Here is a 27,589-nt window from a genome sequence, read left to right as displayed (position 1 = left end):
TGCTGTGAGGATGCGGCGGTTGGTCCCATACGGCGTGCGTCGATTCAGAGCCATATTGCAAGTGCAAACTATGTAATTACACAATTGTCATAGTCATAATTTTTAGGATTGCCCCCCTTCCTTTTTTATTATTTTGTTTATTCTTCCTTCGATATAGATAGTTTACGTATTTGTTCATATTTGGCTCAAAAACTTTGAGATAATCTTCGTAATGTCGCCTAAATAAATCAGTAATTGTCTTCCATAAGTGTTTTGTTATTATTCTATACATTTGCTTTTGTTGTACATATCGAAACTACGCTTTTACTGATCAATACTATTTTATATTCGAATGTTCCAACTTACCTTCTCAGTGTTTCAACTTACCCATTTCGACGGGTAGGTTGGAACACCTTGACCTGTAGGTCAAAATCTCCCTAATCTCTGGCCCCTATTCCATTAGAAATGTGATATTTGCATTTTTGTACGAGGGAGTGAATAAACTAACTACACAACAAAGCTCATTATCTTCGTTTAGTTAGTTATAAACTTATATGCTAAAACGTGTAAAAGTGTTCCAACTATCCCGGCTCTCCCCTATTGCTCATAGTCATACTACTACTAGGCTAGCTAGCTATCTTGTATTTTTGCCAATTCAGTAAAGGCTAATATTATGTAGCCCAGGCATCGATAATATTATACGTTGTTTTTTTTGTTGTTTTGTTTTGTTTTTTTAAATGGCAAATTGTGCGATAGGTCATTGGCACGATTTTCTACCCTCACCAAATAAAGTTATTGTTATTACTACAGAACGACATTATCAGCCAACTACGACGCACATTAAACACCAATGTTGTCGTTGTGGCCTAAAATCTTCTGCGAAGTGAGGTAGTTTTTATATATATAGCGCACATGCGCAAGATCTACGATTTCTAAGAGCATGAGAGAAAAATAGAAACAATTGACAGTAAATGTCAAAACATTATTCTAATGTCTTCCAACAGTGTAAGTTTATATAGGCAATGAATATTTAATAACTGTTCTATACATTGACTAGAAAAGCAACTGTTTACATTGGAAGTTATCGGCTTACTTTGACATATAATCGCCACAACATAGACACACAGTATTCACTGTCTAGAAAATGAAGAATCAGACTTGACCAGTCTTGGCAGTAGTGTCTGTCTGCTGATGACCACAGGGTCTAACATGACCTGTATTGTACTCATTCTATTATTCTCTTTTTACCCATTGCATAATTAATACTGTTTTAACCTGGACAGCTCTCCTTATGTTTATATGCTCAATATAATCATCCGTATCAGTTTCGATTTGAAAATAATTAGTACAGTAAGCTAAGTAATAATTAAATAGAGTAATCCGGAATGATGGAAAATGGGTTTTTCCAAATGGAAAGTCATCTGACAGGGTACAAATGCCGACATTTGCCATTGTTATTATACTGTAGCCATTACGAATTTTAGACTAACAACTACCGAAAATTAGTTTAACTATGCCAACTAAACGATGTTCATGGAGCAACAGTGCTAGCAGATATAAACATAAAGATTATGTGATCAGTCAGTGTTACTTTCAATCCATTTCCAAGGCTGTCAATGAACGATGCTGGCATCCTCGTAATGATATTTCTGTGATTTCGATACAAACAGCACCCTTATGTTTGTTCAAAAAGTAGATAGACTATATTTTAAAACATCAGCATTCTGTCTCACATTTAAAGAAATAAAAATGTACAGATAATAGTCATTATTCTAAAACCAATTTAAAAACATAAATATATAAGCTCTACAGTTATGTATCTTACAAGGTAGCCCATTGGGCACATGGCGTAGCCTAGGGTTCGGCGATATGCCAGTTTTTCGGTATATCGTGATAAAATCATCGCCAATTTTATCATATCAGACTTCTTTAAAAATATCGAAAAACCGGTATATCATGATATCCAAAATTATCCTGATATGATATTTATCATGTCCCAATATTGATGATAATATGCTACATCATACGAAGTCGAAATTGTAATGCGAGAGGTCATGATTGATGCAAGGACTCGTAATCGAGGAACAGTTGTTTGGCAAGATCACGGTTGGACAGTAACGTATTTCTCGGGGTATAAGTCGATATTTTTTTCCGTGACCGAAGTTGGACCTTCGTCTTATAGTCTGCATCACCTTATATATCGACGAAGGTAAAAGAATGTTTTTTCTCTGTAACTGTCGCCCTATGAAGTACGATATTGAGTGACATCGTTTGCTAAATATCAAAATAATAACACTCTCACGGCAAAGTCAACACACATTATTCCGACTTTTGCTATTGTTATTCCAATACAAATACTTGTCGGAGTTTCTAAATATATATAGTTTGTTTAACTTTTTTTTAAAATATAACCAATATTCAATAAAGGCTAGAAAATGTCATTAAGATAGAATCTTTATGCCGACAAGAAACATATATCTCTATCTCTCGTAATTTCTCATAAGAATTCTACTTTGGTTTTCAACTAAATTAACCAATCATAAAAATTCTACTTTGAAAGCCCATAATTATTTTTTTTATTGTCCAATCAATAGATGCCTTCTATTTTATTTTATTCTATTATAATAAAACCGTGTATTGTCTTGTATTTATCGGAGATATTGGAAAAATATAAAGGTTCAAATGAATCAAGAACAAAACTTAAAATAATACTCAAATTAATCCTACATTTAGCAGCTAATTATTTTACATTAATTGATTATGTTTACGAACATCTGCACAGTATTAGACTAGGATAATAACACTGCTGTAACTTGATAAATTAAAAGATTACTGCCCGAAATGAATGAAAAAAAAAACATTTGTCTTACACTACACCGCTTCGACTTATCTGTGGACGAAGGTCGGAAAAACAGTAAAATATGACGATTCGACTTCTACCCCTCATCGATTTATACCCTGTAAAATACGGTATTTAACTCAGTCGCATCTGTCACTGTCTTATAAATATCAAAAAGTAGATTTTCAAACTCTTCTAGTTATGTTTACGTATTATCATCATTAATATTTAACTTCGACTAATGAACGACATTCTATTGATAGGATTAAATTCATCCGTAAAAATAGCATTATTAAGTACCAGCTAGTCTAAGATAAATCTCCATCACCGACGTTAGGAACAAAAATGTGGCATTTTCATGTGGACATATATTGTTGTCGCCCCTGTCCGGACATCCGTCCACAATTGTTTGTGAACACTCTACAGGTCACAATTTTAATCTGATTTCAATGAAACTTGATATATCAGTTTATCACCCTAAGATCTCGGTTCCTTTCGATGTTGGCATGAATCGGACTGTAACTTCATGGATTATGGCTCTTGATTGTACGAAAAATCACGTTTTTAGCTTGTGATCACTGTAGAGGTCACAATTTTTATCCGATTTGGTTTAAACTTGAAATGTATGTTTATAACCCACAGATCTCGGTTCCTTTCGATATTCGTGCATATCGGAACATAACTTCCTGAATTATGGCCCCTGATTGTACGAAAAATCTTGTTTTTAGGTTGTGGACCCTATAGAGGTCATAATTATTATGCGATTTAAAAAAACGTTTGAATATATCACAGTTACACCCTAAGGATGGTTGAGTTCGAAATTTTGTAAAAATCGGACCAAAACTGACAGACAAAATGGTCGCCCCTCATACTCAAATAGCGTAAAAATATGATATATCAAGGTTGTGGACTCTCTAGAGGTCACAATTTTCTTTGTGATATTTGATAAATTATTATCATATATTTTTACATGCCCACATTTTCATGTCCGTCCACAATTGTTTGTGAACACTCTACAGGTCACAATTTTAATCTGATTTCAATGAAACTTGAAATATTGGTTTATCACCCTAAGATCTCGGTTCCTTTCAATATTGGCATGAATCGGACTGTAACTTCATGGATTATGGATCCTGATTGTACGAAAAATCTTGTTTTTAGCTTGTGGAACCCATAGAGGTCACAATTTTTATCAGATTTAAAAAACCGTTACAATATATCAACGTTACACCCTAAGGGTGGTTAAGTTCGAATTTCGTGGACCCTCTGGAGGTCACAATTTTCATCTGATTTTGATGAAACTTGAAATGCATGTTTATAACCCACAAATCTCAGTTCCAGTCGATATTCACGCATATCGGACCATAACTTCCTGAATTATGGCCCCTGATTGTACGAAAAATCACGTTTATAGCTTGTGGTGCCTCTAGAGGTCACAATTTTTATCCGATTTAAAAAAACGTTTGAATATATCACCATTACAGCCTAAGGATGGTTGAGTTCAAATTTCATAAAAATTGAACCAAAACTGACGGACAAAATGGCCGCCCCTCGTTCACAAATAGTGTCACAATATTGTGTATCAGGGTTGTGGACCCTCTGGAGGTCACAACTTTCATCTGATTTTGATGAAACTTGAAATGTATGTTTATAACACAAATATCCAGGTTCCTTTTTATTTTCATACATATCGAATCGCGTTTTTAGTTTGTGGTCCCTCTAGAGGTCACAATGATTATCCGATTTAGAAAAAACGTTAGAATATATCACCCTTACAGACTAAGGATGGTTAAAATTCGAATTTCATGAAAATCAGACCTAAACTACTGGACAAAATGGCCGCCCCTCGTACGCAAATAGTGTAAACATCTGGTATATCAAGTCAGTTAGACTTTGTACAATCTTGTGAACGCTGTAGCAACAAAAGTTAACTTCATTCGTGGTGATACTGATATCACAGACAATCATAAGTTACCACCTGAGATCTGACCTGATCTGGAACTAGTGATTTCTAAAATTTTTAATATTTCTAATCTTATTCATTGTAGCAGTCACAAAACATTCAAGTCACCATTGAACTTGGCCACCAGGCATCTTTTAAGAAGAAACCGTCGACAGAAGGATACACACATGATTGGTCTGTGTTTGTACGAGGACCAGAAGGAAGTAAAATACAACATTATGTGGAAAAAGTTGTCTTTCAACTACATGAATCTTTTGCTAAACCAAAGCGAGGTAATTTTGTTTCCATTTCCTTGTAAGATTGTACTGTATATTGATGTATCTGTCTGTAAGTGTATTGGCATTTGTTTTGTTTTTTGGGTGTTTAAGGCTGAAGTACATTGCATCACATCATCAGTCCAGTAAATAGTTTAGTCATGGAAAATATAAACTTATATTTTAAAAAAAAATTATTAATTAATGATTTATTATCAGAACTGGAAATGACTTGCTTAAGAAAATGTTTTATACTTCAGTTTACTATTTAATTATCAACCATGTTATGTGAGGATCTAGTTTCTATTTGTTGATCAAGAATTCTACAGAGAATTGAACATTTTTATGTGGCATTTTTATACGCCCACATTGAAATGTAGTTGTATATTGTCGTCGCCCCCGTCCGTCGGTCGATCATAATTGCTTGTGGACGCTCTAGAGTCTAAAGTTAATATCCGATTGACTTTAAATTTATACACAGTGTTAAGGGTCATGAAACGAAGAAGCATATTGATTTTCAGCGATTTTCGATAATTACTGCCAGAGTTATTGCCCATGATCACTTTAAAAACCCTTGTGGACGCTCTAGAGGCTAAATTTAATATCCGATTGACATTAAATTTATACACAGTGTTTAAGGTCATGAGACGAAGAATCCTAATGATTTTCAGCGATTTCCGATAATTACTGCCAGAGTTATGGCCCTTGGTCACTTCAAAAAAAAAATGTGGACGCTCTAGAGGCCAAAGTTAACAATCCGATTGACTTTAAATTTATACACAGTGTTTAAGGGCATGAGACGAAGAAGCCTACAAATATTCAGCTATTTCCGATAATTACTGCCAGAGTTATTGCCCTTGATCACTTCAAAAACCCTTGTGGACGCTCTAGAGGCTAAATTTAATATCCGATTGACATTAAATTTATAATTGAAGACGAAGAATCCTATTGATTTTCAGCGATTTCCGATAATTACTGCCAGAGTTATGGCCCTTGATCACTTCAAAAAAAAAATTGTGGACGCTCTAGAGGCCAAAGTTAATATCCGATTGACTTTAAATTTATACACAGTGTTTAAGTGCATAAGCCGAAGAAGCCTATAAATTTCCAGCTATTTCCGATAATTACTGCCAGAGTTATGGCCCTTGATCACTTTGAAAATTCTTGTGGACGCTCTGGAGGCTAAATATCCGATTGACCTTAAATTGATACACACATTGTTTAAGGTCATGAGACGAAGAAGTCTATTCATTTTCAGCGATTTTCAATAATTACTGCCAGAGTTATGGCCCTTGATCACTTCAAAAAATCTTGTGGATGCTCTAGCGGCTAAAGTTAATATCCGATTTACTTTTAATTTATACACAGTTTTTGAGGTCATGAGACGAAGAATCCTATTGATTTTCAAAGATTTCCGATAATTACTGCCAAAGTTATGACCCTTGATCACTTTTAAAAATCTTGTGACGGTCTAGAGGCTAAATTTATCATCCGATTGATACACAGAGTTTAAGGTCTTGAGACGAATAAGTACATGTATATTGATTTTCAATGAATTTTGATAACTTGAACAGCTAAATCCATGATATTAAATGTTTCGTATACTAAACGTTATAAAAACCAAACAAATTCTAATGATTTTCTGATAATTACTTAATGAGTTGTTACTCTTAATCAAATTTTTGTGTATTATAAATGTTTCATTACCGAAAAAAGTAAAAATATGTGATAACTCTTGTTGACTGCCCGGACGATTTAGCTGCTGTGGGTGTATGTTTCGTTGCCTGGCAACCTATCTTTATTAATTCTTAGCTCAATTTGTAAATTTAATTCAAACTTTGTTTCTTCACATCTTTAAAAGTTTTGTCCACTGCCTTTCAAAGAAAGCAAGGGACTATTAAAATCTATCTGTCTGTCACACTTTTTGGACACAATAACTTTCCTTCTAATTGAGCTAGAATGTTCAAACTTGGTATAGCTGTTTATTAGGTGAATTCCTTGATGGAGAGAGAGAGTGAAATGGATTTTAACGTCCACTCAACACAAACTAGGTCATTTTGGGACTAACGTATGGTTCTATTTGTATGGTCTTTAGCAGTGGGGTGGGTTTTCTGTGCAATAATAACAAGCATGTTGAGCAGGTGTCAACGTTACAAGTCATTTAGCACGCTTCATTCGTTAACAGGTTTAACATGTTAACTCATGAAACCGTGCTATAAATATAACTTGTTTTTGTTCAGATTTTTTTTTTATCGCGTTTTCGGAAAAAGGACATATTCTACAGAATTAAACTCTACACTATCCGTAAGGTATTTAATTCAAAAGGTTAATGAATAACTAAAATTTAAAAATGATAACAGGAAGTGACGTCATCAACGAAAAATGACCAATATTAGACATCAAAGGAAATTTTTTTGTTTTTCAACCAATTTGAATGTGGTTTTCACCAGTTTGTACTTGTAGCGGTTTGTATTTCTTAACTTTAATGTTGAAACATTGTGGCCTCTATGACGCATGCGTATGGCCTAATATTAAGCTCAAAAGTGAAAATTCTGAGCGTATTTTTTTTATTTTTGAAGATTTTGACATGAAACTTTCAGAATACATTACAAATGGGTGGATTAAGCCAAAAATGTCCCCTTTAATGATGAAATCAGATTTTCAACTTCTTTAATTTTGCCTTATTTAAAAATATTTGTCAATATATGAGTCAACTATGAATTTTTTAGAGTAATCCCATAAAGTTAAAATTACCAGAAGTGCCACTGTTTTGAAAATGTATGTCAATTTTCAAAATCCTACTTGTCCTACAATTTTTATCCAATTTTCAATAGCGTCATAAATTTGGAAAGCATTCACAATTCGCAATCAATAAGCACGTTTAGAATTTTGATATTTGACCTAGATTTTTTTAAAGTGACGTCTTAAAATTGAATTTTTAAAAAAAAAAAAAAAAGTGTAAGACTACGAAATTAGGTACAATGTCAATGGCCAAAGATAAATTGAGTCATTTGGTGCATATTCTGAAAGTTTTATCAAAATCAGTTTGTAAACAAACGTTCTGTGCAACTTGTAAAAAATAATAATGTGATAGATTATGGTACAGCGGACAGCACCTTGAATATTGGTTATGCTTACTTTAGATATTTACAAAAATATGTGTTTTTGGCATCTACAGTTAAAATAAGTCATTTGAATGTAATTGTTTGCCATCAAATTTATATGACATGTCTTTTGTCTACATGACGTCTTCATTGAATACCATTAAAACTAAATTCTCTCCTGTGGAACTGTTTTAAACAAAAACAATTGTCTTTTAATTTGAAGATATACAGGTGTCGTTAAGAACATTTGAGCTGTTTTGTAAATCTAATCTTACTTTTATTTTGCAAAAGAGCCGTGGTAGCTCAGTGAGTAAGGCTCTGTCGCGTTAATCAGGAGGTTCGGTATTGACCGAGACAGTTCCTCATGGTTTCCTCTTGTCACTGGTGCAGGACGGAGGGCTTAGCAAGGAACAATGTTCAGTCGTTCAGATGAGACAAAAATTGCGGACCTGTGTACACATTGACGTGCGACAAAAGGAACCCTTGGCAGTTTGAATTCGAAATACGAGTAGACCATAGTGCCGCTGTCTGGCGGAAAATTTCCCTTTAGTAACACTGCACGATAGGGCGTCCAGAGGTTCCTCATACACATTGGCATTCACGTAAAAGAATCATGGACGGAATTCAAAATAAAAGCAGTATTCTTCTTTTATGCACGCTATCTATATAAAAAAATGAATCTTAAAGGAAATTTATTTTATTCAACTAAACCCTATTTTGATAGCATGAGACATCTATAACTGATGAATTCATGACATTGTCATTGTGAAGTTATTCCCCTTTACTGTATTTCTGAATAGAAAATATTCAGAATAAGAAGCCAATCTTAATTTTTTTTAATAATTACTGAATGGTTTAATACTCTTGATCATTTTTATACGCCCACATGGAAATGTGAGCACTCAACTCCAAAAGTTATTATCCGATTGTTTTAAAATTGATATATCTGGTTTACATTAGCCTATTTAATTTAAAAAATTTCTGTTCATTACAGCTAGAGTTATGGCCCTTGTTTCACTTTGTTGAACCTTGTAAACGCTATTACACCAACAGTTATCATTCAATCTTTGTGAAATTTATATGTATTATTTAACTTAGTAAAACGAAGAAGCCTATTGAATTTCAGCAATTTCTGTTTATTAAGTCTAGAGTTATGGCCTTTGTTTCACTTTATTGAACTTCAACAATTTACAATAATTGCTTCTAGATTTATGGCCCTTGTTTGGCTTTGTTCAACCTTCAGCAATTTCCGTTTATTAAGTCTAGAGTTATGGCCCTTGTTTCCCTTTATTGAACTTTGAGAACGCTCTAACATCAAAAGTTATCATTCGATCTTTCTGAAATTTATATGCATTATTTAAAATAGTGAAACCACGAAGCCTATTGAATTTCAACAATTTACAATAATTGCTTCTAGAGTTATGGCCCTTGTTTCACTTTGTTCATCCTTGTTAATGCTCGATTGATGAAAGTTATCCAGTATGTATGAAATTTATATGCATCTTTAAAATTTGTGAAACAGAGGTCAGTTATTTCTAGAGTTATGGCCCTTGTTTGACTTTGTGAACCCTGTGAATGTTTGAATGACAAAAGTGATAATCCAATCTGTATGAAATTTATGTGCATTATTTAAATTAGTAAAACGAAAAAACCTGTCAAATTTCAACAATTTCTGTAAAGTTGAGGCCTTTGTTTCAGTTTGTAAAACCTTGTGAACCCTCAAACGTCAAAAATTATAATCTGGTCTGTAGGAATAAATATGCGACAACCCTTGTCGACCGCTCAGACGATTTAGCTGCTGTGGGCGTATGTTTCGTTGCCTAGCAACCTATCCTTTAAATTAGTAAAACGAAAAAGCCTGTCAAATTTCAACAATTTCTGTAGATTACTTCCAGAGTTGAGACCCTTGTTTCAGTTTGTAGAACCTTGTGAACCCACAAACGACAAAATTTATAATCTGATCTGTATGGAACTGTCTTGTAAAGGCCCCTAATTACCTACAAAGGAATTAAATATGCGACAACCCTTGTTGACCGCACGGATGATTTAGCTGCTGTGGGCGTATGTTTCGTTGCCTGGTAACCTATCTTTTCGTGTCTTGTGAATGCTCCCATTGCCTATTTGATTTGAAATTTATACATGTTGTTTATGTTCATGAGACAAAGCAGCCTAGTGATTTTCAACAATTATTGAAATAAAATTGTACCATGTTAGTCCTGAAATGACCTAGTTTGTTTGTGTTGTGGATGTTAAACCCCATCTTTCCGTCTCCCTCTTTTTGCAAGAATTATCAATTTTAGAAATTTTTATATGCTTACATTGGAATATGGTCATATATTGTCATCACCCCTGTCCAGCTTCCACATCCAACTGACTTCAAATTTATTTTCGCAGCATTTATATTCATGAGACGAAAATCTTATTGATTTTCCACAATTTCAGAAACTTATCGTCAGAGTGATTTCCTGCATGGTTTCCTCTTGTCAGTGGTGCAGGACCCTGTCTAGTTGTTCAGATGGGACTAAAAATCAAGACCCTGTGTACCCATTGGTGTGCACATAAAAGAACCGAGGAATTTGAAAAAGATTGTGCATTAGCGCCGCTGTCCGGGCAAAGCTTCCATCATTGCACAATGTACGGCATATACCCGCCTTCATTAGCACGGATGGTCATTCAAACAAATGTGTTACAGCTATTGTAATTAAGGCAGCTGTTAAGTTAGTAGATAAAAAACTAATCTTATTTTGAATTTAAGATTTAAGCCCATCCAAAAATACACGAATCAACAAGAAATGTAACCCTTTCTTGACCTGTCTAGGCATTGTATTGAAATGAGTCCTTGTGTCCAGTTGACTGATTTGTGTATTGTTCATATAGAAGTTTCTTCATTTGTCATTCTAGTGAGTAAAAATTAAACTGAGGGTTGATATAATAGTTCAGACTTTGTTTATAGAGCTCAGAACATTCACTCAGTGTGGTTAATTGTACCAAAATACCCACTATAATTACAAGGTGTTGAATACTGATTACTGTTCAATTGGAGAAACATAAGCTGAACTGATTTATATAATAAAAAGATTATTAAGGGACCATTAGCATGATTATTAGTAGGTATGGTCTACCTGAATAGAGCTCATAGTTACATATTGAAATAGGATTACAGTGTTAATTAGATGGAACAATACTTGCTTATAAAATTACATGAACTTGACTGATGTCATGGTTACTTGGGTTGAAATCCCACCAAGGTTCATTGAAGAGACTCTCATGTCCTGAACAGCTGCTCACTTGATATTTAATATAAGCTTTGCACATGGATATTCTTTTACATTTTTGTTTCCATTCCTGACCACTTGATGAAATTGTCTGGAAAAGAATTGATTTCTTATTTGACACAGGTTAGTACATACCAGAATTATTTGCTGAAATATGTCTGCATGTTTAATTGAGAGGTATTGTTTTGAACATATCCACTGCGGCAAGAAGAACTTGCAACTTCATAAAGCATACTGTAATATAAAAACAAAAGCAGATGTACATTGTAACAAGTTTTTTCTGAAAATTAAAAACACAGAAACCCTGTTCTATCCAAAATATAAATTAGCCTCTTTGGGGGTCAACTTGGTTTTTCTTGATTTTTGTGTGGTTGACAGATCATGTGTCAAATGTGTGTGCTTTAGATCATAAGATCTGTCATTGATTCAAGTGGTGAGTTTTTGATCCAAAACTTGTATGTAACAAGGAGTAGGATTGCCTTACCAATCTCGTGGGATTTCTCTAGGTCCTCTGGTTTCCTCCCTTGGGAGTCAACTTGGTTTTTCTCGATTTTTGTGTGGTTGACTGATCATGTCTCAAATGTGTGTGCTTTAGATCATAAGATCTGTCATTGATTCAAGTGGTGAGTTTTTGATCCAAAACTTGTATGTAACAATGAGTAGGATTGCCTTATCAATTTCAGGGGATTTCTCCAGGTCCTCTGGTTTCCTCCCACGGCTAAAAGCTTCTATGTGCAAGCAAATTATTGAAATAAAATTGTGCCATATGTTAGTCCAAGAAATGACGATTTTTGGGATCATTTTCTATTTCCAAACTTTTTAATATGCTCACATTGTATTGTTGTCGTCACCCCTGTCAGTCAGCCTGGCTTCCACAGCATTTAGAGACTAATTATCATCGGTGAGGATTCAATCTGAGTTTAGCATATTGTCGAGTTCGGTAAAAAACGTATAGATGTTAAGAATCATGATACTGCACAGAAATGTCATGTGATAATGTCGTACACAAAATGACGTATATCTATAGATTTTTTCAAATATTTCTGTAAAAATGTACGTGCAACCATAGTAACATGTAACTGTCTGCACATATTGGGCTAAACATCTAGTGCAGAATTAAGGAGTGAAAACTATTCAGTTTCAACAGTAACTAACCTCAAAAGAATCCTGGCTACATTTGCAATTGGTTTGCTGATTTTTTTCAAGGACATATACAACATTTTTGCTCTTAATATTTATATTTTGTTTTTGTAACACCCCATATACAACAATTTTAAATAATAATATAAAAGCCTATTTTATTAGCTTAGAAATATAACAACCAGATGAAAAGATGCGCGCAAGGAAATTTGAATTCTTAAGAAACAAAAAAGTGAATTTTGTGTAATATGCCAGATACAACCTTTTGACTCCCCGCCAACGTTTATATGTACACACCATTGACTAGAAATTTATACACCATGTTTATGTTCATGAGACATGGGAGCCTATTAATTTTCAACAAGTTCGGCTAATTACGGTTGGAGTTTTCCACTTGATCAATTGACAAATTTTGTGGACACTACTGCTTTCACTGATTTCCAATAACTACTGTCAGATTTATGGCCCTCAATAACTTAGAAAAGTCTTGCAGAAGTTCTAGAGTCATAATCCTATTGACTTGAAATTTATATTCATGTACAGTGTTTATGAGATGAAGAAGCCTATTGAATTACTTCTGATAATTACTGAATGGATTATAAATCTTGATCAGTTTTTAGGGTGTTGTAAATGCTCCTATAATCTACAATGAATAAATGTGATAACCTTTGTGGATTATTCAAGCAATTTTGTTAATGTTTTCCGGAATTGTTTTAGGTTCAACTTTGAGTTATTTGGTTAGAATTTAGTGCACTGCTTTACCAATTCAGTTTTACAGAATTTATTCAGTCTAAACTAACAATATGTATATTTGAATCATATTCACATAAATATATTTGCTGTATCTGTCTCTTAAAGATGCATGCATTGTTAAATTAGTAGGGGACTTGCATTGCCACAGCAATACTCTGAGAATGCTTGTTTAATTTACATGAATCTTGATTGATAAAGTTTATGTTTTCATTTTGATTGACATTTTGACATGGCAAATGTATTTGGTGTAGAATTATGTTATGCTCTTCTTATATAGGTTACCGATTCTGTTGGTCTTGCATCATCGTAAAGGATTTATAACACAAGTCTCTATTCTAATCAGTCAAAATGTTTTAAACTCAAACCTTTGTAATCTTTGATTTTTATACGTTAATATCCGATTGACTTTAAATTTATATACAGTGTTTAAGGCCATAACACGAAGAAGCCAATTGATTTTCAGCGATTTCCGATAATTACTGCCAGAGTTATCTCCCTTTATCACTTCAAAAAATCTTGTGGGCGCTCTAGAAGCTAAAGTTAATATCCGATTGAGTCTAAATTTATACACAGTATTTAAGGTCATGAGGCGAAGAAGCCTATTGATTTTCAGCAATTTCCAATATTTACTGCCAGAGTTATGGCCCTTGATCACTTCAAAAAATCTTGTGGACGCTCTAGAGGCCAAAGTTAATATCCAATTGACTTTAAATTTATACACAGTGTTTAAGGTCATGGGACGAAAAAGCCTATTGATTTTCAGCAATTTCAGATAATTACTGCCAGAGTTATGGCCCTTGATCACTTTGAAAAATCTTGTGGACACTCTAGAGACTAAAGTTGATATCCGATTGACTGTAAATTTATACACAGTGTTTAAGGTCATGAGATGAAGAAGTCTATTCATTTTCAGTGATTTTCGATAATTACTGCCAGAGTTAATGGCCCTTGATCACTTCAAAAAATCTTGTGGATGCTCTAGAGGCTAAAGTTAATATCTGATTGACTTTAAATTTATACACAGTGTTTGAGGTCATGAGACGAAGAATCCTATTGATTTTCAAAGATTTCCGATAATTACTGCCAAAGTTATGGCCCTTGATCACTTTGAAAAATCTTGTGATGCTCTAGAGGCTAAAGTTATCATTCGATCGACTTGAGATTGAAGATCTTGATACGAACAAGTAAATTTTTATGATTTTAACAGCTAAATCCATGATATTAAAAGTTTTGTATACTAAGCATTAGCATGGGGCAGAACTTTATAAAAACCAAACAAATCTTAATGGTTTTCTGATAATTACTTAATGAGTTGTTTCTCTTAATCAGATTTTAGTGTATTATTTATAAATGTTTCATTACCGAAAAAAGTAAAAATGTGCAACAACACTTGTTCACTGCCCGGACGATTTAGCTGCTGTGGGGGTATGGTTCGTTGCCTGGCAACCTATCTTTTTAAATTGGATAATAATTGTGACCTCTCGAGGGACCTAAAGCTAAAAACACGATTTTTCGTACAATCAGGGGCCATAATTCAGGAAGTTACAATCCGATATTCGCGAATATCGATAGGAACCAAGATCTTTGGGTTATAAACTTACATTTCAAGTTTCATAAAAATCAGAAGAAAATTGTGACCTCTAGAGGGTCCACAACCTTGATAAACCATATTTTTTACACTATTTGAGTACAAGGGGTGGCCATTTTGTCTGTCAGTTTTGGTCCGATTTTTATGAAATTCGAACTCAACCATCTTTTAGGTGTAAAGGTGATATATTTAGACGTTTTTTTTAAAACGGATAAAAATTATGACCTATAGAGTCCACAAGGTAAGGAACTGAGATCTTTGGGTTATAAACTTAAATTTGTGACCTCTATAGGGTTCACATGCTAAAAACGTGATTTTCGTACAATCAGCGGCCATAATCCATGAAGATACGGTCTGATACATGCAAATATTGAAAGGAACCAAGATCTTAGGGAGATAAACCTATATTTCAAGTTTCGTTGAAATCAGCTAAAAATTGTGACCTATAGAGTGTCCACAAGCAAATTGTGGACAGACGTCCGGACATGAAAATGTGGGCATATAAAAATATGGTATATCAAGGTTGTGGACCCTCTAGAGGCCGCAGTTTTTATTCGATTTGGTTGAAACTTTAAATATGTTTTTATCATAAAGATCTTGGTTCCTTTTGATAATCACAGATATCCGATCGTAACTTTCTGGATTATGGCCCCTGATTGGTCAAAAAATCACATTTTTAGCTTGTGGATTCTCAGAGGTCACAATTTTTTTTCTGATTTTAAAAAAACGTTTATATATATCACCAGGATATATTTTGGGAAAATCGAAATGAAACTGCCTGACAAAATGGCCGCTCTTTGTATGCAAATTATGTACAAAAAATGGTTTTTGTTTTTAGCTTGTTCTCTATCCATCTCTTGCAAAATGTGGGCGTATCCTGCCTGGCAGCCACTGGTTTCAAGGATCATATTACTCTTGTTACCCTAATAGGGTAAAGCAGCTTTGCTCTAGAAAATTCTTATGATTAACAATGGATCGTTAATTCATGCTTTGATAAGATTACCACATATCAATTAACTTGTATTGTTCTACTACCAGATATTCATCAATAATTATCAACACAACACTCCCTATGATTTGTTGACAACTGTATATACAACTCTATAACACCAATCATGAGATTATGTGGCTTCTATACATGTTCACTCTGTACAGGCTGTCAAATTTTATTGTTACATAGCAGAGATAAATTGTAGCCATGTTTGAATTGAAAATTGGGTTTTGAAAAATATTCTAATTTTCGATATGCAAAATGACCGACGGATCTGATCTAGTTTCTGTCATTTTCATAGCCCTTGGTCTTGACCGGCATATATGGCTGACATGGAACCCTTGGTCCAAAATAGGATAAAGTTCTCAACTGTTGCCAAGCAATCAGCATTGTCAACACATATGCCCTGATTCTGAGTGAAGTGATCGGGGTGTAGGAGTGTGAACAGGAACATGGTAATAATTAATACTGCTGATACAGCTCATCTACACCCTGTGTATTACAATATTATAGAACAGCTGATAAATTCCACGCTTTATATAAAGTATAATAAAACCAATATCTAGCTGTGAGTTACCTATATATACTGTACATGTAGGTATTGTAATTCATTTAAATTCAATAGGCTTTGAACTCCTGTATATATGTAAGTTGTTATAGCCCAGTGATAAGTTGTTATAAGGTAAGTGATAAGGTAATTACAGATTAGAAATATTAATTTTTTAATGTCATTTATGGACAGGTTGTACCAAAATCTGTGTTTTCGTCAAAGTATGTGTAGATTTGTTTTGACACATTCTTAATCTTTATTTACTTAACGAATTGTTCCTTAAAACATTAGTTCATTTATATGACTCCTACAAAACATGGAAATGTGGTCGTATTTTGCCTTCACCTGCGTCGTCCACAGTTTCTTTTGAACACTCTACAGACATTATTATCCGATCAGTTTCAAGCCTATTCAATTTCAACTATTTCCAATAATTACTTCTAGAGTTATGGTCCTTGTTTCCCTAGCTGTATCGACAAAAGTTATAATTTATATGCATTATTCACGAAAACGAAGAAGCCTATAGAATTTCCACAATTTCCGTTTATTATTTTTAGATGTATGGCCCTTGTTTCACTTAGTTGAACCGTGTGAACTCTCAATCGACAAAAGTTATCATCCGATCTGCATGAAATTTATATGCATTATTCAGATCAGTAAAACGAATAAGCCTATTGAATTTCAACAATTTCCATTAATTCGAGAGTTATGGTGCTTGTTTCACTCTGTGAACACTCTAATGACTAAAGTCATCATTCGATATGTATCAAATTTATATATATTATTTAGTTCACGAAAACGAAGAAGCAATTTGCGTTAATTACTCCTAGAGTTATGGCCTATGTTTCACATTGTTGAACCTTGTGAACTTTCACTCAACAAAAGTTATCATCCGATATGTATGAAATTTATATGCATTATTTGGATCACAGAAACGAAGACACAGTTTGCATTAATTACTTCTAGAGTTATGGACTGTATTTCACTTTGTTGAACCTTGTAAACTCTCAATCGACAAAAGTTATCATCCGATCTGTATTAAATTTAAATGCATTATTGAGATTAGTAAAACGAAGAAGCCTATAGTTCTATAGTTATGACCCTTGTTTGACTTTGTTAAACCTTGAGAACATTTGATCTGTCTGAAATTGATATCAGTGTCTTATATATCTTCCTATTACCTACAAAAGCATAAATATGTTGCAACCCTTGTCGATTGCGCGGACGATTTAGCTGCTGCAGGCATATGTTTCGTTGCCTGGCAACCTATCTTATTTTTTCTGTATTTGGCTTGAAGTATTCAACAATGTACATTGTTTATAGCACCAAATATATTATTCCTTGTAGTTTGAATATATTTTCAAATTTATAGGTATGTATTAACAATAAGAAATCTGTAAAGAAATTTTCATGTTTTTCCTCGAGTTACAGTCAGAAGACCCGCCAAGAAGTAATTTAATTACCTTGAATTATTTATACATAATAAATCTCATACATGCTCAGTTGACATATAATTTTGTGCTTCATTTCTTAGATTTTCCATCATGTAAGGTAATCCAACCTGCATAATATATAGTCAATAGATTTTATTGAACTTCCATATTTAGAGCAAATAAACATTTATCTACCGGTATATATTGGTAATGAGCGCTTGAATACTGCTAGATTCAATATAGATGATGACTAATATGATATCACCCTCCACCTGGCTATATTGAAAACATGCTGATCTTGTAGATTTTATATTGTGACACTTGAGTAATTATGCATAATGGTAAATAAGTTGCCATGTTTTAAGTTGATTTGAAGTATCTTTCTGTAACACTTGTGTGTTATTAGACAACGGAGAAGTAGTTGCATCCATATATGCTTTGTGTTTTAGAATAATTTATCTTTCTACAGTTCAAATTTTACATACGCATGACTTTGCTTTCACTGCCGAAACAAATCACATCAAACCAATTTAATATTTTATTGGGTTCATCTGTCTGTCCATCACTTTTTGGGAGCTAGAATGTGCAAACTTGGTGAAGATTATTATTAGGTGAAGGCCATTGCCAAGCTGTATGATCAGCAATTTGATTGGTCATTCCTTTGAGAGTGACAAATCTTGGTGTACCATTACATAAATACCTTGATTATGTTCAATTTTTGAGCATTTCTTGCTTTGGTTAAGCTGAGTCAAGATCGTGGAGCATGATAACTTTGATTCCAATTGAGTGAGAGTAGTGAAACCCGGTGCATAGTTTGTTTCTATGTTGATCTTTATCTGTCAGACCCTAACTATGTTTGTCAATAATTTCATGCTGGAGGTTATGTAATGGTATCTATATTAACATTAATTGTGGAGAAAATCTCATTATAATGTTTTGTAATTATGGTTCTTTAAATGCACAGTAATCATTGATCAAACATCTACATTATGACTATGAAAATAGGACATTAATGAAAGGTATATGCACTCTGTATAACAGGTCACAAATTAGAATATATTAAGAATGGTGATTAGTCAATATTGAAATGAAACAATGTCATTTTCCATTTAGATGTTATTTCTACACTTCCAATTTCCATCCACTAAAATATAAATTCTTTCTATATTTTCAGTTGTTAAAGAACCACCATATCAAGTGTCGGAATCAGGTTATGCAGGCTTTAATTTTCCAATCATCATATACTTTCGCAATAAAGAAATACCCAAAAAGATATCCTTTGATTACGACCTGTTTTTGAATGCTGAGAACTGTCCACCTATAAACAATGTCAGATACGAAAAATTAACCTTCAAGAATCCAAACGAAGAGTTCAGACAAAAGCTCTTAAAGGCTGGTGGTGTAAGTACAAAAGTACAATTTCTATTTTATCACATTTCAATATTCACATGTGATATGTGTGAATTCTGAAATATATGAAAATTGACATTTTTATACCCCCACATTTTCATGTGACATATTATACTGTCGCCCCTGTCTGTCCATCCACAATCAATTTGTTTGTGGACACTCTACAGTTCACAATTTTTATCTGGTTTTGACGAAACTTGAAATATAGGTCTATCTCCCACAGATGTTGGTTCCTTTCGATATTGGCATGTATCAGACCATAAATTCATGGATTGTGGTCCCTGATTGTACGAAAAATCACTTTTTTAGCTTGTTACGCTGTAATGACAGTTGAGTTTGAATTTAGTGAAAATCCGACCAAAATTGCCGGACAAATCGGCCGCCCCTCGTATGCAAATAGTGTAAACATCTGGTATATCAAGGTTTTGGACCCTCTAGATTGTACGAAAAATCGCATTTTTAGATTGTGACCCTATAGAGGTCCCAATTTTCTTCTGATTTTGATGAAACTTGAAATATAAGTTTATAACCCAAAGATCTTGGTTCCTTTCGATATCTGATTGTAACTTCCTGAATTATGGCCCTTGAGTGTACAAAAAATTGCGTTTTTAGCTTGTAGAGGTCACAATTTTTATCCGATTTTTAAAAAAAACAAAACATGTCAATATATATCACCATTACACACTAAGATTTTTGTTCCTTTTGATAATCGCGCATATTTGAACGTAACTTCCTGGATTATGGCTCCTGATCGTTCTGAAAATCACATTTTTGGCTTGTGGATTCTCCAAAGGTCACAATTTTTTTTCTGATTTGAAAAAACAATTAATTATATCACCATTCCACCATAATGAAAGTGGAATTCAAATTTCGGGAAAATCGAAATGAAACTGCCTGACAAAATGGACGCTCTTTGTACGCAAATTGTGTAAAAGTATGTAATACGATGGTTGTGGACCCTCTAGAGGTCACAATTTTTATCCGATTTTGATGAAACTTAAAATATATCTTTATATCCCAAAGATCCAATCCCTTTTTCTGGATTATGGCCCCTGATTGTAAGAAAAATTGCATTTGTTTTTAGCTTGTTATCTATCCATCACTTGCAAAATGTGGGCATATCTTGCCTGGCAACTGCTGGTTCCACATATGGAGTCAATAGATAATTTGTTGCAATGAAATATAAAAAGGGAAGCGTGACTTTAATACTTATTTTTTTATTTTATAAGATATATTGATTTCTGTACATACATATTTCCTGCAGTAAAGGAAAATATAAATGTAACTGTATAAAACACATTTCCGGTTTAAGTACGAAACCTAGGAAACATTATTGACAACTGTAATTTGTAAATGCCATTGGATATTGCCGTTAATTATTGTTGATTCGGATATGGCCCTGCACTCATTCTTCTGTGGCCAATATTTATCTTTCTAGATAAGCGGAAACTTGAAAGAAATGACTGAAGGTATACTTCATGTTCTTTGCCAGATTTTTATGCAATTATATTGAATATAAACATCAAATAAGACTTATTAATATAACACATTAAGAAATATTTGCATGAAACTTTAAATGAAAATTTGTTGACTATTGTTCCTGATGTTTGTTGGTTAATTATTAGAAGAATAAGATCTGTTTATACAATGAAGGAAAATATCTCCTATGTCATGTTCACCAGTCAATTTAAGTCAACTATTCTACTAGATAGAGTTTTAAGTTATATATAGGAATGGTATCCAGGCTATATTTAATACAGGGTTTGATATGTGTAATCTATCTATGGTTTATATACCAGTCTATGCCTATAGCTATGTATAGGACAGAGACCTGCTTAGCTACCATACCTGTTTGTTGAGCTATTGAAATTTCATGGCATTTATATAGCTACTTTGTCATGGTCACTGAACAAATGACATAACAGCAAATGCAGTGTAGAAGGGTGTAAAAGAAAGATGATAAATATTATAAGAAGCAGTGAAGCCTATAAAATTGATTAATAATATTTAGATGTGTGGGTTAATGAGTGAAAATGTTCAGTAATTCTAGAGTTGTATCAGATTTTACCTAGCTTTTAACCTGTCTGTGTCATATGGATAGATTTATACTTCTAGTTTGAACAGTTTACATGTTTGTTCAATGTAAATACTGCTTTGATTTGTGTTTTATTAGCAGTGGTGGAGTATATATATGTAGATGTCGGTGATGTAAAATATAGAACGATTTTAAGTTAGATTTTCTACCATGTGTGGTTAGTGAGATAATAATCTCAAGGAGATAAATTACATTATTATAAAGGTAGATAAACTGATAACAGTTGACAGACAAAGTTAACATATGTGCACCATGTCATCCCACATTGACTGGCTATATCTATTATAATTACAAACCAAATTTTCCTCATTCTAATTACAACTAAGGAAAAGCAAGCATGATTTTGTATGCACATTCTCACCAAGGAAGAAAAAAGGCAAGTAACAAGATTGTTATTGTTAGGTATGGAATTCAAGATATTGTTGAGTCTAAATGTTGACTGGTCGATCCAGCTGTTGAAAAATATTTGTTAATTATTAAATATTAGCAATATTTTAGCATTGGGAATTGAGTGATTGTTATTCTTGATTTTACCCTAATTAAAACATAATAATATAATATTTCTTCTAATGAAAGACAATTATACATCATGAATCTTTGCATTATGGGGCGGGTCTTGTTTTCAAATAGATACATTTTGCAGCATATTTACAGAAAATATTGTATCTCAAGTTATACAATCCACATCATGTCAGGGGCTAAGTGAAAAGGACACAATGACGAGTTTTGTGTCATAGTTTTAGAGTTTTTGTGCCCCCTTGCAAATGGCAAAAAATCATGCAGTTTCAATGCAGTTTTCAAAATAATATAATCATAATCATACTCAACCAGTGTCAAACATATACCGTGGGTCAGATATGCTACAAATTGACTCTAGCATGTTCAACACAGCCCAATATTACACAGCGGCACTGGGAGGGACTGCCATTCCACGGCCTCCCCCCCGCACACACATATAAATATTGTTTTTTGGGAGGCCTGGATGGGATCTTGTTCCTCATGCAAAATCATGGGTCAACACGCCCCTGCAACATCTATATGAATAAATTAGGTATTATGTTATTAGTCCATTGGCTATTAAGATGGTCAAGACATAAACAGGAAGTAAAGTTTCGGTGTATGCTAAAATTCTGAACCTTTGTCTGTGAATCACACTTTCACTTGTGGGCTAATTTTCTGATATGTTCATAGGATGAAAATAAAATATGTGATTACTCATGTCTTAATAATAATAATATTAGTAATGAGTATTTATATTTAAGCAGAATTTTAAAAATGTTTGCTCAGTTCTGTTTATTAATGTCCTTTCAATTCTTAACCAGATTGAAATACCACCTATCTAGAGCATGATACACATACATTGGAATGCACGTAAAAGATCCCTTTGCCCGGGCAAAATTTCCTTCATAGCACACTGTATGGTGTATGCCCTTCTTCATTAGCCCAGCATAGGAGCAGAACAGTAGGACGTTAAACCCCATTTCATTTCATTTTCCATAGACTATCATTAAATTCTTTAACTTAAGCATATATTTTCCATTGTTTTATAAAAATGTACAATGATTTATTTGTAATATTACAACAAGATAAATGATTATTTTGTCTTATGTTATTTCACAGCAACCAATGGGAAATCCTGCCTTAATGGAAACTGCGGGAACCCCTAGTAGTAGCAGTAAAAGTGATAGTGGTAAAAAACTGCCCAAATCATCTACTAGTACCACATCATCCAAAGATGGATCGAGTTCAAATTCAAAGGTAAATTGATTTTAAGATAATTATGTTTATGTTCTGCTGTAATGAATACAAATTTAAATGAATTGCTTGATGTCTGCAAACAAATACACTCAACAGATCATTGACCGTTTTAGGCATCTTTGTAAATTTGATGAAAATATTTTAAAATTAATGTGATAATTGCAGTCTAGAGTATTTTAGGGAAAAATTATTGTAAAGTAGAAGTAATTGGGACAACCAAGTCATTGCTTATTACAACAAAATGTATGTTATATAGTTTAAAGTTGAAACAAATGTGGTTTTAAGCAATAATAAAATACACATATTAAATTTAATGTCAAGAATCTTTAATAATTGATTTTTCATCTGTGTAGTTTTAAACTATTTCCCTTCAAGTGTAATTAATCATCTATATGTATTCAACCCACAGAATTGTTTAAAATTGGAATATTGTAAAGAGATTTTAGCTTGAAATCGTTTGAATATATTTTCCAATTGATGCCTTGATGGATATGTATTTTTTTAGGGTCACGTCTATAAATAAAGGAAATGTATCTTTAAGCAAATAATGTTCACTGTGTATGGAAAATTAAAAACTTAATGTTGACTGTATAATTTTTTACTAGACATGCCAAAACAAAAACCCATTGTAATCCTACAGATATTGATCAGTACTCAAATAATACAGCTAGCTTATTAATTTTTTACAACTTGTTGGTTGTTATGGTACATGTATTATAACCATTATTGACTTTAAAAATATGTAAATCTATAATTACTCGTCTTTCACACTCTAGCTTTTAAGAATTAAATCAAGACAATAGGGTACCTTCTACATGTATAGACACATAGATAACAAATGGTGTTTTAAAATGACTGAGGGAGCAATTATAAGGAGATATCTTGAATATAATACCTGTATTTATTAATAAATCTTCACTTGTCATTGTGGGGCCAAAAAAAATGGTTAGCATGTGCGCGCTGTATCATAATGTCTATCATTGAGTCAATTGGCATGGTTTCGATTCCCCGATTGTACGTGATGAGGAGTAGGGTTGCCTGTCCAACCTTGTGGGTTTACTCCGGGTCCTCCGGTTTCCTCCCACTGCTAAAGACCCCTATGCGCAAGCGAATTATTGAAATAAAATTGAACAATACATGTATGTAAGTTTGTGTGGAGTGGACTCCACTTCTCTCTCTCAATAAGAATGTCAGGCAATTGTCTTAAAAGGTTGACTGAGATATTTACTTTTGACTATAGCATTAATTTTCAGAAACAATTCCATATTGTGCATTTTTGCCCTGAGCATTGAGGAACTTTCAAAGGGAAAAAAGATACATCTGAAAGATCTGCTTTCAGATGTGCTGGAAAGTGGAAACTCAAAACTTTATAAAACTGCCATTTTTATATGTCCACATTCCCGACCCCAGGGGCAGAGCCATGCCCATTTTTTCTGTTCAAATTCAGCATATCGATCATTTCAGTACAGGGTTGTACCTGTTTATATTGTTCCAATTCCACCCTCCTTAGCCTTCTTTGCCTCTTGTCATATAGTCATTGCAGCCATTTCATATTTCATGCTATTGAAATGGGTTCTCACGCCTGTCCATGTGCAAGTAATTAATGAGTGTCATCTATTTATTTTTGGGATTGAGACCTGGGAGATTGAGGCCTCGCTGTTGGCTTGTTTTACACGTTGCATTCAGCATCTCGAAAAAGGGGCTGGTATTTCAGTTAGACAAAATGGTCACGTTTTATATAAGCTTATGAACCTGCTGATATTAATATCTATTCATATATGTATTTAATTTTTTCAGGACAAAACACCAAAGCATAAATCTAGTTTAATAAGTAGTAACAGTGGTGGAGGTTCCAGTAGTAAACCGTCAACACCACAGTCAACGCCTGTAGCATCAAAAGAAATTAAATCTGTCACACACACCACAACTATTTCTGTTTCTAAAGATCACAAAAGTCGTGGTAAAGAAGCACAGAAACGTCCATCCACATCCTCTCCTCCCGATGAAGAAATGTCCGGGAAAAAGATTAAGAGAAGTTCCTCAATTTCCTCTGATCTCGGAAAGGAAAAACACTCCCATAAATCGGATAAAGATAAGAAAAAAAGTTCAAAAGACAGTTCAAAAAGTAAATCAAAACATTCTAGTAAATCGGATAAACATGAAAAGAAGAAAGATAAACATAAACATTCCAGCAGTAGTTCAGATAAAAAAATGAAAAATACTTTAAGTAGTAGTGAAACCAAGACATCATCGAATAGTCAGTCATCTAAAAAATCATCTGATAGTATTCCTTTTCCATCCGATATTGCAATGAAAACTGCATTATTATCTCCGTTGAAAGATAGTTCTGATGACGATGAGGATGATAAAACAGTTAAGAAAGATAGTGATTCAGTTTCTAGCCTCAGTTCTGATCTCAGTTCTAGTTCTTCAAGTATTAGTTTATCACCATTACCAGAAGCGGAACGCAAAAAAAACAACAGTAAATATGATGCTTTAATGGCCGAGTTGGGAGATTCTGATTCATCAGATGATGATTTTAATGTTAAAATTCCAGTTATCCCACCCTCTCCACCACCACCACCACCACCACCACCAACGCTACCAAAATCTACACCAGAAACAAAACCTGTTGCTGTGATAGAAAGTAAACAAACCAAAAAATCAAAATCATCTTCTAGTCAATCTAAAAAGTCCAGTTCCAAATCTGAAAAGTCTAAATCAAAAGAATCGAAAAAGAAAGATTCTTCCAAATCCTCGAAAGAGTCCAAAACTCCAAATAGTAAGGAATCCCTTGAAGTCATTCAAAATGGAGTGGCAAAGGAAGATAATAAAAGTGAGGTAGTAGCGGAAAATGGAGAGACATTAGCAAGTTTATGGGAATTACATGATCGCATAATGGCATCTCGTGATAGTGATATGTTGGAGGAAGTTGTTGGTCTCATTCAAGAAACAGGTTTATTTAAAGTGACAGACACTAGTTTCGATTTTGATCTTTGTTCTATAGATAAGGAAACTGTGCAGAAAATCTTTAAATGTGTATCAAGTGTATCTTAGCAGGCTCTTTATTAAATATGTTGTACTTAGTGCAGTATTTTAGAAAAAGCAACCAGTTCTAGCCAAAACTTAGTCACAGTGTTCTTTACTTGTACATAGATATATATATATATATTGTCTATTAAACCTAGTCAGTGATTGTGTAAATGTTAAGTACTTTTTGTTAAAGTATTTTGACCCTCAAATTCACAAATTAAGTATAAAAGCATAATGCTCAAATTGTATTTACAGGGCTAAGAAAGCCTGAAAACAGTCATTATCTGTTAAACAGGAAATTATTTATAAAAGTTGGATGTGCTATTTAGTATGTAAATGTATGTTTTAATTAAGCTATGTTATAATATTGTATATTATTGTTTATATTTTACTGTTTTTGTTGATAATTGCGAACAAATATTTTACTAGCACTAGTTCATCAAATGATAACTCATCATTGCCCAAGCATATTAGTGTGTATTTATTTTAAACAAATTTTACTTAAGTTTGTCAAGGTAGAAAATTTATAATTCAAAGTTGTAAATATTCCTGTTATTCTGTATCATAATTGGGGTATTTAAGAAGAAAGTATGAAAAAATAGCATACATAAAAACATGTGTAAAGATACATAACTGATCTTTATTTTGGTGGATATTTATTTATGTCATGTAAATTATGCAAGATCAAGCATTTCTGGTTGTTTTAAAGACCTATGTGTCATTGTTTTCCCCATTCAAATAAAGACATCAATTTATATCCAGTAATTCAGTTATTTTGTCAACAGATGAGATCCAAAACAGCAGGTGAATGATCAAAAAAAAACTTTGGGTTTTTACTGTTTATGAGGCCACACAACTTAAAATACATACTCGCATATTGTGATCTTTAGTGCCACCATCTAATCCAGACCTTCATCCTTAGCATTACCCTAATAGTAAGTGCAGGAGGACCGCACTACACGTAAAACAAAAATATTCTAGTTCGCAGATAATCCCATGTCGCTTAAAAAGTATGTATGACCCATTTTTATAGCCCACATTTTCATGTGGACGTGTATTGCCGTCGCCCCTGTCCGTCCACAATTGTTTGTGGACACTCTACAGGTCACAATTCTTATCTGATTTTGACGAAACTTGAAATATAGGTTTATCTCCAAAAAATCGCAGCTGCTTTCGATATTGGCATGTATCGGACCGAAACTTCATGGATTATGACCCCTGATTGTACGAAAAATCACGTTTTTAGCTTGTGGACCCTATAGAGGTCACAATTTTTATCCGATTTTGTTGAAACTTGAAATATACATTTATAACCCAAAGATCTTGGTTCCTTTCGATAATCGCACATATTGAATCGTAACTTCCCGAATTATGGCCCCTGATTGTAACTTGTGGACCCCATACAGGTCATAATTTTAATCCGA

At 33.5% G+C, this 27,589-nt stretch overlaps 1 protein-coding gene across 3 annotated transcripts; it reads left to right on the top strand.

The window, feature by feature from the left end:
- The first annotated feature begins 870 nt into the window (after positions 1 to 870).
- LOC126819246 (protein AF-9) lies at positions 871 to 26,922 on the top strand. 3 transcript variants are annotated; one of them, XM_050547178.2, is made up of 5 exons: positions 871 to 984; positions 4,867 to 5,053; positions 19,044 to 19,270; positions 22,995 to 23,132; positions 24,930 to 26,922. In XM_050547178.2, the coding sequence occupies exons 1-5, from the start codon at positions 970 to 972 to the stop codon at positions 26,187 to 26,189; spliced, it is 1,827 nt and encodes a 608-aa protein (XP_050403135.1). In that variant the 5' UTR covers positions 871 to 969; the 3' UTR covers positions 26,190 to 26,922. The 3 variants fall into 3 exon arrangements, with proteins under 3 accessions (XP_050403135.1, XP_050403136.1, XP_055956438.1); XM_050547179.2 differs by having other exon boundaries at positions 903 to 984; positions 4,870 to 5,053; XM_056100463.1 differs by lacking the exons at positions 871 to 984; positions 4,867 to 5,053 and adding an exon at positions 17,701 to 17,886.
- Positions 26,923 to 27,589: the final 667 nt, after the last annotated feature.

This window comes from Patella vulgata, chromosome 4 (assembly GCF_932274485.2).
Source record: "Patella vulgata chromosome 4, xgPatVulg1.2, whole genome shotgun sequence".
Lineage (NCBI taxonomy): Eukaryota > Metazoa > Mollusca > Gastropoda > Patellidae > Patella > Patella vulgata.
This window is presented reverse-complemented; position numbering and strand designations above follow the sequence as displayed.

Excerpts from the sequence above, each read along its gene's own strand:
- LOC126819246 (XM_050547178.2), top strand. Across the intron at positions 5,054-19,043 it reads TTTTGCTAAACCAAAGCGAG|TTGTTAAAGAACCACCATAT; the intron begins GTAATTTTGTTT and ends CTATATTTTCAG. Across the intron at positions 19,271-22,994 it reads AGCTCTTAAAGGCTGGTGGT|CAACCAATGGGAAATCCTGC; the intron begins GTAAGTACAAAA and ends GTTATTTCACAG.